Source organism: Odontesthes bonariensis, chromosome 3 (genome assembly GCF_027942865.1).
Source record: "Odontesthes bonariensis isolate fOdoBon6 chromosome 3, fOdoBon6.hap1, whole genome shotgun sequence".
NCBI lineage: Eukaryota > Metazoa > Chordata > Actinopteri > Atheriniformes > Atherinopsidae > Odontesthes > Odontesthes bonariensis.
This window is the reverse complement of record NC_134508.1, coordinates 45,987,600-46,004,518: the sequence shown is the minus strand read 5'-3', so window position 1 is coordinate 46,004,518 and position 16,919 is coordinate 45,987,600. Positions and strand designations below refer to the sequence as shown.

The window sequence follows — 16,919 nt, the reverse complement described above, 5'->3', positions numbered from 1 at the left end:
CTGTATTTGATATAAGTTTGTAGATTTGACATTTTCTTTTCACATTTGTTGATGTTTATTATTTCTACAGGTGACATTGAAGGGTGAAGTGGAATTATAGCAATCTTTGATTTTATTATGGATTTTGATTGTTGGTACTCTAAGAATTTTTCTCCCCCAACTCTAAACTTCAGTACAAAAGCATTGAATGACATGACTAGAGTAGTTTTTCAAATCTGAGTTGTATAAGGTGAACAGGAAGGGAGACAGCACAGTACTTTGGGGGGCTTACCACCACATCAAACAGATCACTGCCCAGGTGGACAAACTGTGGCCTGCCTGTTGGGTGGTATGAGCCAACACCCATCACCTGCAGCTTATCACTCAGTAGCGGAGGTGGATGGTGTTGAACGCCCTAGAGATTCTTACAGTATCACCACCACCATCCAGGTGCAGCAGAAAAATGACAGCATCATTCACCCCCACAGCAGGCCAGTAGGAAAGGATGTTTTCCACAGCAGCCTCTCCAAGCTCAGGAGCTCGGGTTAAAAACATCCTGCATATCATACCCTACAGAGGGAACAAATCTTTCATGACTATACTGATTTATTTGCAGAGGGCGATGAGTACCTATTTGGATGCTTTAGGCTACCAAGCACTGTTCTCATGAACCTTTGGAATCATTTGAAGGCAGCACTGTGAAGCCAAACACAATGGTCCAACCCTGTTCCACCACATGTGTTCTTGGGAGGCGAGGCGGGAGTTGGGAGACAGGGTGGGCATGTTACAGCCGTCCATCACCTAGTGACTCCTTAATCTGACAGAACAGTTCCATGGGCATGCACTTCCAACAAGGAGCAGCTGGTGATGCTTGGCTCATTGGTACATGCTTTTTAATGATTAAAATGTTCTGCAACAGCTTCTCCCTCAGTTCACGCTGTACCTGCCTCTGTTTGTCTCTGTCTCTTGACCTGAAGGCCTCCTCCTTATTCAAAAGTACCTTAAGGTCCCTGGTGATCCACAGCTTGTTGTTTGGAAAACAGGAGACAGTCCAGGTTTTTTACAATCTGGAAACAATCTGACAGCGGCTGTCTCTGGCACAGAGTCATCTTGCTTTGGTTATGCTTTTGGTGACTCACTAAGAAAACCAACAGATTACACAGAAACTAGCACTTACTCTGTACTTCCCTACCCCTTCTACTTCCCTCTATGCCTACACTCTAGTTCTACACGGTCACCCCTGCCACCTCTTACAGAGCCTGACAAGTGGTTTCCTTCTATGTAGCTTATTGTTAGCTTTGACGTTATCTATAACGTTATATCCTCATTTGTAAGTAAAGCGTCTGCAAAATACAGAAGCATAACTTCTCTTCGATCCAACCCACCATGCTGAGAACTAGGCGAAGGTGGAAAGAAACCTCCATCAGAACCAGAACCAGGAAGGGTGGCCATCCGCCTCCACCAGCTGGGGGCTGAGAGGACAGCAAAGAGGGGACAACAAACACCGTGACACCAGGCCAGGGATACCTGCTGAGAAAGAGAAACACAAGTTAATGACAACCATGATGTCATATGTTCATGGAGAGGAAAGAGAGCAGAGAGAGGAGAGATGCATCATGGGAGCTCCCCCAGCAGTCTAGGCCTATATCAGCATAACTATGGGATGTTTCAGCCTCCCATTCTACTTTTAGAAACTCTGGGAACCTCAAGTAAACCTGCAGTCTGAGAGCAAAGTGGTCTGTTAGGAAAATATCCAACTGTGAGATCTTTAAGATATGATGGAGCTCGGTCATTAAGAGCTTTATATGTGAGGAGAAGAATCTTAAATTCTATTCTGAATTTAACAGGGAGCCAATGAAGAGAAGCTAAAACTGGAGAAATATGATCTCTGCTGTTAGTTCTCATCAGAACTCTGGCTGCAGCATTTTGGATCAACTGAAGGCTTTTCAGAGAATATGTGGGACAGCCCAATAATAAAGAAGATGGGAATTGTTAGCAAGTGGACTCTATATTAAGTTAAGATGAAATTTTATTGTCATGTACAGATACACAAAATTACTCCTCTGCATTTAACCCATCCAGGTTGGCACCTGTTGGAACACACATGCATAGGGTCACACACTCATAGCGTGGCGGGACAACATGGGGGAGACAACATGGCGAGAACATGGGGACTGAGGGAAAAACAATGTTAAAACTAAAACATGGCAAGACTTAACTAAACATGAACTTAAAAACTAAGACATGAAATAAACTAACACATGATAAAACACAAAACTAAATACATGGGGATAACCCCATGAACGTAACAGTTTCCATGATCTGCTGGAACCACTCTCCCAGTTTGGGCTCACAGCCCGAGTGCTCAGATTACCACTGGTACCACTGGTACCACTGCTACTTTCAGTTCTCACATCTTTTCAACTTCCTCCTTCACTCCTTGGTATTTTTCTATCTTCTTGTGTTCCTTCTTCATGATGTTGCTGTCACTTGGAATTGCTACATCTATCACTACTGCCTTCTTCTGCAGTTTGTTGACCGCCATTTCTGGTTGGTTAGCCATCAACTGTTTTATCAGTCTGGATCTGGAAGTTCCACAGGATCATATGTCTGTCATTCAGCCTGCATCTGGGGTCCTTTTTGGTGTAGTAAACCCCAGTTGGGTAGATGTAACAAAGAGTTGTTCAGTGTTTAGTGTGGGAGAGAGGAATATAGATTATTTCTGTTTAGAAGAGGTCAGAGCTCCTTTGCATATATCCTTTGTATATATACATATATTGTTATATACATATAGTTGTCCAGCGTAAATAGGCAAAACAGTACAGAGGATAGAAGCGACACATTTCTGCCCAACAACCAGCTAAATGAGCCCCTTTGTGTATTCATAGGGCTAACATGTCCGATAAGGTCTCAGAGGAGAAAGCAATGTTGGCAAAGAAATTGGCTGAGCAAAGGGCTAAGGGTGTAGAAGGCATCCCCACTACTGCCAAGGTGAGACATCAAACAGCATGTGTTGCCTTTGTACAAGAGCAGAAATGGCAAAAAACAATCTAATGTCTTCTTCTGCTGTCTTGTCTTTCAATTATTTATTTTCACACCTGCAGCTGAAAATTGATGAGTTTGAATCTAATGTCAATGAGATCAAGGATCCTTTCCCTCCCGCGGACTTTCCAGGTAAGTTCCAATGCCGCCATACTTATTTTTAGTACATCAGACTCAGACCTCAACTAAGACCTGTGCTGTCCGTCTCTCTTTCTGTTGGCTAGGTGATGATGAGGAAGAGGACCCGGAGATTCCAGAAAGTCCAAGACCTCGTCCAATGGCAGATCTGCAGTTGAAGGAGGAAGCAGTGCCAATGCCAGAAGCCAGCTCTTTTTTTATCTTTGGACCTCAGAACAAGTAGGATTCTGGTCATTACTGTAGTGCATAGTAATGACATGTTGTTGTTTTTACAAATCATGCAAGGTTGGGAGCTTCCATTTTAAGATAGAAACACAGTATGTGTGCAGCAGTCCTGATGCCCAGGATATATCATTGATAAAAAACCTGCTCGAACAAAGCACCTGTGAATACAGGTGTATTCTTTATGTTCTGAAATATGAAACCCAGAAGAAAAATGTCTGGACACTTTGGTCATATCCTTGTAAAAATCAATGTAATAACTAGAACAGTAATAATGATATCATTGACACTGAGAAAAATAACACCAGAATCTTAATCGTTTTTTTAATTACTTCATAATTACATAATCAACCAGATAGGGAGAAGAAGGTGGAAATATTCAGAACAGGGAGGTCGTTCAGTCACTCTTAAAAAGAGTGAACTCGTTGACAGATGCATGTGGCATGGAAATAATTCTGTATTATCGAGAGTGCAATGCGACGGGTGTCTGTCAACAAAACCCATTTCAACCATCCATTTAACAATTTGAGTATGAATCTTCCTACACTGTATACACTGTAGCGGTAAAGGTGTATTCAATTCAATTCAATTCAATTCAAATTCAATTCAAATTCAAAAATACTTTATTTATCCCAGAGGGAAATTAAATGTTGATGTAACTCAATTAAATCAAGGAGTTATTATAGATGCTGATGGCTGTGGGCAGGAAAGATTTCCTGTAGCGGTCCGTTTTGCATCCAAACTGAAGAAGAATTATTGCAAGAAATGCAAAATTCATTTCAGAAGGGTCATTGGTGGGGGGTTGTAGATTTTTCCATTTGGTTATGTGTAGAGGTGCGTTTGATGTCGGCCTATGGGTTTAAGGTGTTTCTTTAGATTGATGATTTACATTATCTGTTCAGTAAGCCTTGTTTGAAGACTGTAATAGATTATTGTTTGTATCAATCTTTGAATTAATAATGTATTTTTTTTTTGATACTGAACAAATGGCTTCAGTGTTTCGTGAAAAAGCAATACAAAAAAATGAAAGATTACAAATACTTAACACTTATTAACAAAGCACATGTGTACTTACAATCCCTTAAAACATTCAATCTCTTGATCATAGACACTTAGTAATGGTAAGAGGCATCCACCTTCTAACTGGCTCTTTATCACCTGAGCCACATCTACAGGTTATACCCTGCCATCATGTACCTTATCATTTTAAAGCTTATTGACACAGCCTTGGTAACCCTCGCACATACAGGAAAAACAGATACACGTCATGTGGAAAAAACAATGAGGAAAGTAAACATTATAGCCTTTTCAACATGTTCCATTCCACATGTCAACTCTATTAATGTTAACATTAGGTAATGCATATGTCCGCACATTGCTTCTTGTAATGTCGACACGGTACTTTTAGTATATCATGCTCACACACAATTGGCAGTATGGGTTTCATTGTCTTGTCTAAGGACACTTTTACACGTCAAAGGACTGCTAGGGATCAAACATCCATCTGATTAGTGAGCAACCAATTGATAAGCTGAGCCATGGCTGACCAATAAACTTTTACTGACACCAACTAAAAGTTAAAAAGAGTCGCCATGGTGACTGCTTTCTGAACTGTCCTGAGCCACAGCTTACTATGATGATGTAGCTTCCTCATCCTGAATAACTTTCTGAATTTTATCCCTGTTTTAGAAAGCATGTCACAATTAACTTCATGATTGTTAATTTTATGTAATAAATGTCTTTTCACCATTTTAGGTTCCGGAAGCTCTGCCATCGAATTATTAATGCAACTACTTTCACCAACATCATCCTCCTCTTCATCTTGCTGTCATCTGTTTCTTTAGCTGCTGAGGATCCCATTGACCCCATGTCTTTCAGGAACCAGGTGATAAACTACATACATGTTTAGTCACCCTCTTTCAATTCCAAGGTTGTAGAGACTGCATTGCCAAAGAGGAAAAAAAAGATTAAAAAAAAGGATCCCCACCTGGATTTACCTAGGCAACCCATCTGAGTTTACTTCAGTTGTTCAGGTCTGTTCAGCACCTGGCTATAGTTAATGAATAGGTTTTTCCATTATTATATCTACATTTTTTATCTTATTACACAACACATTCCTAGATGACAATGTGGGCTTCAGGGAACATTAGATATAATTTTTACAAGTGGATTGGTCACCACAGAGTCCAGACCTCAACCTCATTGTGAATCTTTGGGATGTGCTGGAAAAGACTATACACAGGCAACTGTGCATATTCTTTACACAGTGTCTCAATCAGTGCTGAAGGTGGTCCAACAAAATTTCTGGACATATGACTATATTTGCAAGACGACTTATATTAGGACAAAAAAAATAATAATTTGGTCCTTACATCAAATGAGATAAAATAATACATACATACAAAAAATAAAGGGTTCATGCACAGCTCTCTTCAGGCCCCACCATAGCATTTCAACCAGGTTGAGATCTGACAGCAGGGGGTCACGATCCTGTGACTGACAGTTGATAGTTGGTATGAGGTATTGTATTTACGTCATTTTAAAATCTGCTTAGGACCAGATGACTTTTTTTTATAATTGTATACTTTTATATAAAACCTTAGAATTGAAAGAGGATGCATTTACATTTTTCCATTGCTGTATATACTTTATCAGTTGTTAAACTATAAATTATTCTATTTCTTCTGTATTTTGTATATGTTATACACTGTAATACAAATAATATATATTCTGTGACATTTTAGGTGTTGGCGTATGCTGATATTGTGTTCACTTCAGTTTTCACAGCCGAAATTGTACTGAAGGTAATTAAAGGAATCAGAAATAACATTCAGATGGGTGACAAAGTGAAGAAAATCCTGAAGAGGCAAAAGATAAAACTCTAGATCTTTCCATAAAAGTCACGATGACATACTGAATAGAGTTTTATTATTCTTATGATAGGCCGAAAGCAATTGAGCTGATGTTCCCCCCTCATGTACAGACACAGAATTGTATAATCCGTACCAAAAGGCAGTATAAAAGCAATGGAGATGGAGATTAAATTTTTTCAAGTTTCTGTTGGATTTTCTTTTGTTTGTCATTCACACCACTCTCCAACCTAAAACATTTGTAAATGCATGTGATCATAATGAGCTAAATAAATTTAACTTTTTTTCCCCTGCTGTTTGTCCTTGATGAATGAGGAGATTAAAAATGATTCAGGGGCTCACTAATACATTTTAACAACAGCGACATTTGTTTGAATTATCCAGTCTAAGTGTCCTGCATGAACAATTACCACTTTAAAAGTCTAATAATTCGTTTTCTGAGTTGTATCTAAAACCACATGCTGGAGGTATTTAGGAATAAAATGGATGGACGGATGGGTGGGTGGATGGATAGATGGATGGATGAATGGATGGACATAAAAAAACCTCCTTGTGGGTGATACCCTCCCTTCAAGCTTGGGTCCTCTCCCAGAGGCCTGGGAGCTTGAGTGTTCTAGGCAGAATCCTATCTGTTCCTTGAGCTGCACTCTTCTGGACAGAGATTTCTGATAATAATCCCAATCCAATCCATACTCACAGTATGTTTCTGTACACTATTTCTGCCACTTGGTTATGGCATTCCATGTATGCCGTACCTGCCTTCATCTTAAGCCCTATTCGGACGGGACTAGTTTAATGGGGGGACCTGGGGTAAAGTAATAATAACCGGGAAATCTAGTCTCGTCCGAACGCGCCATGTCAGTAAAGATAGCGGAGTATGTCGGTAAACTTTGCCGAGAATTCTCCTGTGAAACGGTCCGGAGTATCTACCATAGGTAATACTAATCCCGTGCGAATGCGACCTTCGGTAATAAGTACGGAATATGTCGTCACATCCTTTTAAAGAGAGAAACAATTAGGTGTGTCTGTTTGCAAACATGGAGGTTCTGGATGAAGCGCTGCTTGCAAGCACCTGCTTCGACCTGGTTGACGCCATGTCTGTTTACAGATGGGGTTTACGGAAGTGAAATGAAGACGTGCATAGCATCCAGGATGTGAAGGTTGTGCGTAACCAACAACTCCTCCCATGTTAGATGAATATTACAGGGATTTCTTGTCCCGTCCGAATTAATTAATTAACCAACATTACCATACGTCCCCCCATTGAACTAGTCCCGTCCGAATAGGGCTTTAGACTCCGCTACTATCTGCTGTCGACTGTCTCATAAGCCTCTTTGCACAGCCAACGCCTAGGATCCTGTCCGATATGGTAGACCAAACCTCCATTGCTCTTGTGCTTAGGGTCTGATCTTGAGCTGCCATTATTAGTGCCTCTTTCAGACCAGATTTTATTATCCACTCACATGACTTCTCAATATCAGCCACTTCTTCCATCTCTCAGTGGTACATATGTGCATTATCTTTCCATGATAGTGCCTCCTCGTCCTTGTCGCCTCCCCCGGGTTTAAGCTGCCTGAGACATTCACTTAGTAGTTTATCACTGGGGGCCATCTTCCTGATATATTCCTGGATCTTTGTTGTTTCATTCCAGATAGTTGCTCTGTCGCTCACTAGTCCGCGGCCTCCCTCTTTCCTCTTAGTGTACAATCTGCGGGTGCTGGACTTGGGGTGAAACCCTCTGTGCAATGTGAGGATCTTTCATGTCTTGATATCAGTGGTATCCTTTAGCTAGGTTATTATGCCAGTGAGGTATCCGATGACTGGCAGGGCTGTAGGTGTTGCTGGCTCGGACTTCTAGTTCTTCTTCTTTTGGACATACAAATTGCAAAGTGTGTTGTGATGCAGCAATCAGAGGCCTAAGGTGTCCTAGGATCAGTCTCTCCACGATCTTCATGACGTGAGAGGTCAGTCCTACAGGCCTGTAGTCATTTAGCACCCCTGACTGGCACTGGGACCAGGCATGGTGTCTTCCACAGCACCGGAACTCTTTGAAGGTGCAGGCTCAGGTTGTAGTACTCCACACAGCTGGCTCGCACAGGTCTTCAACACTCTGGGGCTAATGGGTATTTTGAATTTTGAATTTCCCCCACTGGAGGATGAATGAAGTATTTTTCTATTTTTTTCATTTTTTTATTCTTATGACTTCAGGTGCAGCTGCCTTCCGCTGTCTGAGCTTCTTCAGCTCATTCCTCACCTTGCTGGATGTGATATGTAGACCGGTCTGGCTGGTGGGGGGGTGTTGTTGGGTTTGTGATGTGTGCCAGCAGGAGGGTTGGAGTACCAGTGGTGGCGGGCTCGGCAGGTGTGAATTGAGAGTTTGGTGGGGTGTTGGGGGGTGTGGGGGGGGGGTGTGGAGGTGTCACAGGGACATAGTTCAGTGTGTCAGTGGGAAGGGGACTGCTAGGGGTGCTGGTGATGTTGGTGGTGAGGGGAACTGGAGTCAAACCTGTTAAAGAACTGCTGTAACTCCTTTGCTCTATGCACTCTCCCCGCAGTTGCTCCTCCAGTTTTCCTCTGAAAGCCGGTAAATGGACTGTACTTATAGTGGTTTTCTAGTCAAGCTGACCACTCAAAGGGCTTCTAACACTACATACCACATTCACCCATTCACACACACTCATACAGCACATCTACACACTACGTGCTTTCTAATCATTCCCAGACACATTCATACACCGATGGCTGCATCTGTAGGCAACGTGGGGTTCAGTGTCTTGCCCAAGGACACTTCGGCATGTAGCCCGGGGAACCCGGAGTCAAACCACAGACCTTCCGATCTTCCTCCTGAGCTACAGCCGCCCCAGTGATATATCTGAAACGACTCCACATCCCTGGCTCTGTTTGGCCCAAGTCTCTCCTCCAGCCTCCTCCTGTAGGCATCCTTACTCTCCTGGGCCTGTGCTGTAACTCCCTCTGCACATGTTTTAGTTCTGCATTGTTCCCTGATCTAAAGGTCCTCTTCTTTTGCAGAGTAGGGCCTTCCAGGCGCTTTTTATCCAAGGTTTGTTATTTGGGTAGCAGTGGACCTCTTTTGTGGGAATGGAGTTGTCCATGCAGAACTTGATGTATTCAGAAACACAGTCTGTTAAGCAATCAGTGTCTTCACCATGTTGTCCGTAAAGGGCATTCCAGCCTGTGCCCTCCAATCCCTGCATAGTGACTCCATGGCCTCAGGAGACCACTTCCTCACAGTTCTTACTGTCTGTGGCTGCCACTGAACCACTGGCTTGTATGCTGGTGGTGAGAAAGACAAGGTTGTGTTCTGACCTGCCCAGTGGGGGGAGGGCAGTGGAGCTGTATGCATCCTTCACGTTTGCATACAGCAAATCGAGTGTTCTGTTGTCTCTTGTAGCGCATTTGACGATCTGGTGAAAAGTGGCCAGTGTGGATGCGACAGATGTGTGGTTAAAGTCACCTGTGATGACCATGAAGATGATGTTGTGTTTGCAGATGCGTGGTCACCCAGCTGATGATGTCACACGGTGTATCAGCTTTACCGGAAGGCATGTAAACAATGATGCTGATCACGCTGGTAAACACTCTCTGCAAATGATATGGGCGAAGTCCTACAGCAAGCAGCTCCACATCACTGCTGCAGACGCGCTAACCCTAACCCTCTAACCCTCTAACCCTAACCCTTTGACAGAGACATGACCTGGGTTGCACCACCTACAGTTCACAAACACTGGCAATGCATTCTCATACACCTTTTGACCCAGGGACTATTGTGTTGGTTTTCAGCCTGTGCCTGAACTTAAACTATTTCTTGTCATTTCAACAGCCTATTTGGGGCACACAGTTCTTGGCCAGAAAAACATATTAAATAAATTTGTGCCTATGTGTGTGTGTATATATATATATATGCCATCCATCCATCCATTATCTGCCGCTTCTCCGGGGGTCGGGTCGCGGGGGCAGCAGCTTGAGCAGAGAGACCCAGACGTCCCTGTCCCCGGCCACTTCCTCCAGCTCTTCTGGGGGGACCCCGAGGCGTTCCCAGGCCAGCCGAGATACATAGTCTCTCCAACATGTCCTGGGTCTTCCCCGGGGCCTCCTCCCAGTGGGACGGGCCCGGAACACCTCACCAGGGAGGCGTCCAGGAGGCATCCTAACCAGATGCCCAAGCCACCTCATCAGATTGGGAGGTGCTGATTCTCATCCCAGCCGCTTCACACTCGGCTGCGAACCGCTCCAGTGAGAGCTGAAGGTCACGGCCCGACGACGCCAACAGAACCGCATTGTCCGCAAAAAGCAGAGACACGATTCTGAGGTCGCCAAAACGGACCCCCTCAACGCCCTGGCTGCACCTAGAAATTCTGTCCATAAAAATTATGAACAAAATCGGTGACAAAGGGCAGCCCTGACAGAGTCCAACCCTCACAGGAAACATGTCCAACTTACTGCCGGCAATGCGGACCAAACTCTGACACCGGTCATACAGAGACCGAACAGCCCATATCAAGGAGTCCGGCACTCCATACTCCCGGAGCACCCCCCACAAGAGTCCCCGAGGGACACGGTCGAACGCCTTCTCCAAGTCCACAAAACACATGTAGACCGGTTGGGCAAACTCCCATGCACCCTCCAGGATCCTGCCGAGGGTATAGAGCTGATCCACTGTTCCACGGCCAGGACGAAAACCACACTGCATCTCCTGAATCCGAGATTCGACTATCCGGCGGATCCTCCTCTCCAGTACCCCCGAATAGACTTTACCAGGGAGGCTGAGGAGTGTGATCCCCCTATAGTTGGAACACACCCTCCGGTCCCCCTTTTTAAAGAGGGGGACCACCACCCCGATCTGCCAGTCCAGAGGCACTGCCCCCGATGTCCACGCGATGCTGCAGAGGCGTGTCAACCAAGACAGCCCTACCACATCCAGAGCCCCGAGGAACTCAGGACGGACCTCATCCACCCCCGGGGCCTTGTCACCGAGGAATTTTTTAACCACCTCGGCAACCTCAGCCCCAGAAATGGGAGGCCCCACGTCCGAGCTCCTCAACTCTGCTTCCTCATCGGAAGGCGTGTCGGTAGGATTGAGGAGGCCCTCGAAGTATTCCCCCCACCGACTCACGACGTCCCTAGTTGAGGTCAGCAGAGCCCTGCCCTCACCATACACGGTGTTGACGGTGCACCGCTTCCCTCCTCTGAGCCGCCGGATAGTGGACCAGAAACTCTTCGAGGCCGTCCAGAAGTCGTTCTCCATGGCCTCCCCGAACTCCTCCCAAGCCCGAGTTTTTGCCTCAGCAACCGCCGAGGCCGCGTTCCGCTTGGCCTGTCGGTACCTATCAGCTGCTTCCAGAGTCCCACGGGCCAAAAAGGCCCGATAGGACTACTTCTTCAGCTTGACGGCTTCCCTCACCACTGGGGTCCACCAGCGGGTTCGGGGATTGCCGCCACGACAGGCATCGACCATCTTACGGCCACAGCTCCGGTCGGCCGCCTCAACAATGGAGGCACGGAACATGGCCTATTCGGGCTCAATGTCCCCCACCTCCCCCGGGACATGGTTGAAGCTCTGCCGGAGGTGGGAGTTGAAACTTCTCCTTACAGGGGATTCCGCCAGCCGTTCCCAACAGACCCTCACAATACGTTTGGGCCTGCCAGGTCTGACCGGCTTCCTCCCCCACCAGCGGAGCAAACTCACCACCAGGTGGTGATCAGTTGACAGCTCCGCCCCTCTCTTCACCCGAGTGTCCAGGACGTACGGCCGCAAGTCCGACGATACGACCACAAAGTCGATCATCGAGCTGCGGCCTAGGGTGTCCTGGTGCCAAGTGCACATATGGACACCCTTATGTCTGAACATGGTGTTCGTTATGGACAGTCCGTGACGAGCACAGAAGTCCAACAACAAAACACCACTCTATTCAGATCGTGGGGGCAGTTCCTCCCAATCACGCCCCTCCAGGTCTCACTGTCATTACCCACGTGAGCATTAAAGTCCCCCAGCAGGACGAGGGAGTCTCCCGGAGGAGCACTCTCCAGTGCCTCCTCCAGGGACTCCAAAAAGGGTGGGTACTCTGAACTGCCGTTCGGTGCATAAGCACAAACAACAGTCAGGACCCATCCCCCCACCCTAAGGCGGAGGGAGGCTACCCTCTCATCTACCGGGGTAAACCCCAATGTACAGGCGCACAGCTGGGGGGCAATAAGTATGCCCACACCTGCTCTACGCCTCTCACCGCGGGCAACTCCAGAGTGGAAGAGAGTCCAACCCCTCTCGAGGAGGCTGGTTCCGGAGCCCAAGCCATGCGTCGAGGTGAGTCCAACTATATCTAGCCGGAACCGCTCAGCCTCGCGCACCAGCTCAGGCTCCTTCCCCAGCAGAGAGGTGACGTTCCACGTCCCAAGAGCCAGCTTCAGTAGCCGAGGATCAGACCGCCAAGGTCTCTGCCTTCGGCTGCCGCCCAGCTCACACTGCACCCGACCCCCATGGCCCCTCCCACGGGTGGTGAGCCCGTCAGAAGGGGGACCCGTGTAGTTTCTTCGGGCTGTGCCCGACCGAGCCCCACGGGCACAGACCCGGCCACCAGGCGCTCGCCGGCGGGCCCCACCCCTGGGCCTGGCTCCAGGGGGAGGCCCCGGTGACCCGCGTCCGGGCAAGGGTTCACGGTGTCCAACTATTTTCTTCGTCATAGAGGGTCTTGTGAGCTGTTCTTTGTCTGGTCCTTCATCTGGGATCTGTTTGCCAGACAACATAGCTCCCAGACTCATTGGGGCACGCAAATCCCCCCACCACGGTAAGGTGACAGCTCATGGGGAGGTATATATATATGTACATATGTATATGTATATACTACTCTATACACTACTCACAAAAGGTTAGGGATATTAGGCTTTTGGGTGAAATTGATCAAAAATTTAAAAAGTTCACGCTACAGAACAGTGATATTATATAATGAAAGTAGGGCATTTAAGTAAAAGCATGTACTGGTGATTTTCTCATCTCAAACAATTTATTGAAACAAAAGGCAACAACAGTGGTGAGTATACCACAACAAAAAATGTCAATGTCACAACAACTTGTCATGTGCCCTTGAGCATCAATTTACAGCTTGACAACGACATCTCATGCTGTTCACATGTCGACTAAAGGCTCTAGCATGGTTGCCGCGTCTGCTAGCGCGAGCGGTGTTGATGACGTCACGATTTCGTGCCCGCAATATATAGTGGTGCAAGTCGATGCGCCAGTAGTTGCAATTTTCTCCATCACAGAGGTGGCGCTGCTACGTGAAGGTTACCACTACTCTACAATCACGAAAGTGGAGAAGAAAACAATGCCACTGTCAAGAGCAGGAATACTGTAATTAATGATGCTGCTGCAGTATTTGGATCATTTTAATTTTTTTACTCAGTTAATAGAGGTGAAGGTTTTTTTTTTTTTTTCCAAATCTCTTTATTGAGTTTTTGCAGACAGTATGGAAAGAAAAAAGACATCATTTTCCCATTGCGTCGAAGCGTCTGCTTTAAAATGAAGTACAAAGTAAAAGAAGAAAAAAGAAAGGGAACAGCACAAAAAGAGAACCCCAACATAGCTATCCCTCCCAAAAACCCATGTCAGATGTAGTCACAGAAAACAACTTAGTTAAAGCTGCAGTCTGCAACTCTTTTTCAAGCATAATGCCTGGAACTGTCCGGGGATTCTGAAAGTAGTACATTAAATACCCCAATACAAAAAAAAATGAGTTCTCTAGGTCCTCTATATGTCCCGCTAGGTCCCTCCAAAGCCAGCAGGTTTGTTTACAAAATTGCAGACCGGACCGGTAAAAGGTAACCAATCAGGTTTACGAGCTGGGCTCTGCTGCCTGTCAATCACCGATTGTGCACGCGCGATACAAGGTAGGCTCGTCCCCACGCTTATTTATCTAGACTATTGAACTTCATTACGGGCTAGTCTACTTACTGTGTCTTCCATGATCGCAAATGACAGGTGAGTTGATGAATGAGGAGTCGTGTAAGCGCATCTGGCGTGCACGTCTACGTGCACGAGTTCTCATGTGTTTTGATGGGGCGGGACAGGAAGTTGAATAACTTTTTATTTTTCGGTTAAAAAATAAGCATTTCTTGCATTTTGCGACTACGGAGGTCACCGTTTTCAACTTCAAGCGTTCTGATAGATCATGTAAACTCTTAAAATGCCAAAAAGTAGGACTTTACGTATGACAACAACAAATCCTGCAGACTGCAGCTTTAACTTAGCAATATAAGTGAAAATTTAAAAATGAAAAGAAAGAAAGTAATAATAATAATAATTAAAAGGATAAATGACAGGAGAAGAAAATAAATACATAAAGGGGGGGGGGGGGGATTCTCTCTCTCCAACTGTTAAGAAGCGTCCTCGGCATCGTCAGGAGTAACATCAAGACTATTACTAATATAATCCAGCAGTGGGTCCCAAGTTTTGTGAAATTCTGTCAAAGATCCCTTCTGTGAGAACCTTAACTTCTCTAGCTTTAGACACTGTAAAATTTCCCGTGTCCAATTGTTGTGAGTCGGTGGAGAAACCTGTTTCCATTTGAGGAGAATGCTACGCCTGGCAAGCAGGGTAGTAAAGGCCATGACACGCTGTGCAGAAACGGGGAGATTTTTGGACAGAAGGAGACCAAAGAGGGCAGTCAGGGGGTTTGGTTCCAGATTTGTGTTGAGAGCCTGTTTGAGAGTTTGAAATATATTGGACCAAAATTTGGTTAGCCTCGGGCACGTCCAGAACATGTGTATATGGTCGGCTGGGGATTGTTTACAGCGGTTACAGGCATCACTGTGACTTGGATATATTTTTGCTAATTTAGCGTTCGTGAAATGGGTTCTGTGAAGCACCTTCCACTGTAATAAACCGTGCCTGGCACAAATTGATGAAGAATGAGTCAATTTTAAAATGTCTCTCCACTGAACATCAGTAATGTCTACCCCCAAATCCTCTTCCCACACATTTTTAAGCGACACAGTGGAGGCTGGGATCAGAAGTGCAATCTTTTTATAAATGACAGATATCAGTCGCTTTTGTCGCAGATCGAGAGACAGTAATTGGTCTATTTCGGCTTCAGGAGGGCGGTTTGGGAAATATGGGAACTGCTTTTGAATAAAGTGTCTCATTTGAAGGTACCAAAAAAGTGGCTATTAGGTAGGTTGTATTTATCTGACAAAGATGCAAAGGACGTGAAAACACCGTTTTCATACAGGTCGTTAAGTGTTCTGAGGCCCTTATCTGACCATACACGAAATGTAGGGTCAGAGCGGGATGGGAGAAATGCGTGATTGTTCAAAACTGGGGCAAAAGTCGAGGCCCTATGTAAGCCGTGCTGCTTCCTGAACTGGATCCAGATTTTGATTGTGTTGGTGACGACCGGATTAGGTGAAACACCACGGGCACTTATGGGGAGATGTGAACAGATCGTAGAATGTAGGGAGAAAGAAGAGGATGATGTCTCAATGTGAGCCCAGGGTGGACAGGTGTCTGCACCTTCGCCATGAAGCCAGTATATAAGTTTATTAATGTTACAGGCCCAAAAGTAGTGGCGAAAATTTGGCATTGCTAGTCCCCCTTTGGGTTTAGAAAGTTGAAGAATGTTTTTTTTAATACGGGCTGGTTTATTTGGCCAAATAAAAGTGTTAAGTTGCTGGTCGAGATTAACAAAAAAGGATTTATTAAGGCAAATTGGAATGTGTTGAAAAAGATACAGAAATTTCGGAAGAATGACCATCTTAATGAGATTAACTCGGCCTGCAAGGGACAGGGGGAGGGCAGCCCATCTGGACAAGTCTGACTTGCATTTATCTAATAGCGGCTGAAAGTTCTTCTGAAAGAGTTCCCTGAAGGAGTTGGTAATAAACACCCCCAGATATTTAAATCCCTCTTCAGCTATTTTGAAAGGAAATACGGATCGTGGGATAGATCTCGCCAAATTGTTAACAAAAAATAGCTCACTTTTCTGAATGTTCAATTTATACCCTGATAAGTGTCCGAATTGATCCAGAGTCGACAAAATTGAGGGGAGGGAGGATGTAGGGTTTGAAACAAATAAGAGAAGGTCATCAGCATACAAGGAGAGTTTGTGAAGTAGACCAAAACGAGAAATGCCTTCAAACTCGTTCTGGTGTCTAAGCCAGATAGCTAGTGGCTCGATGGCTATATTGAACAGCAAAGGTGAGAGTGGACAGCCCTGCCGGGTCCCACATTTGAGAGGGAAGTAAGTTGAGTAGACACCATTAGTATTTACAGAAGCAGAGGGGGTGACATACAGAAGTTTAACCCAAGAAATAAAGTTAGAATCAAAGCCAAATTTCTCTAAAATGAGAAATAGAAATCCCCACTCCACCCTATCGAAAGCTTTCTCTGCATCAAGCGCCACTACAATTTCAGGAGTGTCTGACGCGGATGAGAATATGATGTTCAACAGCCTTCTGGTGTTAAAGAATGGATGTCTCCCCAATGTGAAGCCTGTTTGGTCTGATGAGATTGTTGATGACATCACACCTTGGAGGCAGAGGGCGAGAACCTTTGCCAGAATCTTATAATCTAGGTTTAAAAGTGAAATAGGTCTATAGTTTCCACAGGAGGTAGGATCCCTATCTTTCTTCAGAAGCAGTGAAATAGATGCCTCATAC

General features: G+C 45.3%; 1 protein-coding gene across 1 annotated transcript in view; it reads left to right on the top strand.

Annotated features, from left to right (window-relative positions):
* The window catches only part of LOC142377627 (dihydropyridine-sensitive L-type skeletal muscle calcium channel subunit alpha-1-like), a 289,148-nt gene that overhangs the window by 148,842 nt on the left and 123,387 nt on the right, over positions 1–16,919 (top strand). Inside the window, exons 15-19 of the mRNA XM_075461932.1 lie at positions 2,868–2,970; positions 3,084–3,153; positions 3,246–3,378; positions 5,137–5,266; positions 6,126–6,185. Of these exons, the coding sequence (XP_075318047.1) occupies positions 2,868–2,970; positions 3,084–3,153; positions 3,246–3,378; positions 5,137–5,266; positions 6,126–6,185 (496 nt within the window). The remainder of the gene's footprint in view (positions 1–2,867; positions 2,971–3,083; positions 3,154–3,245; positions 3,379–5,136; positions 5,267–6,125; positions 6,186–16,919) is intronic.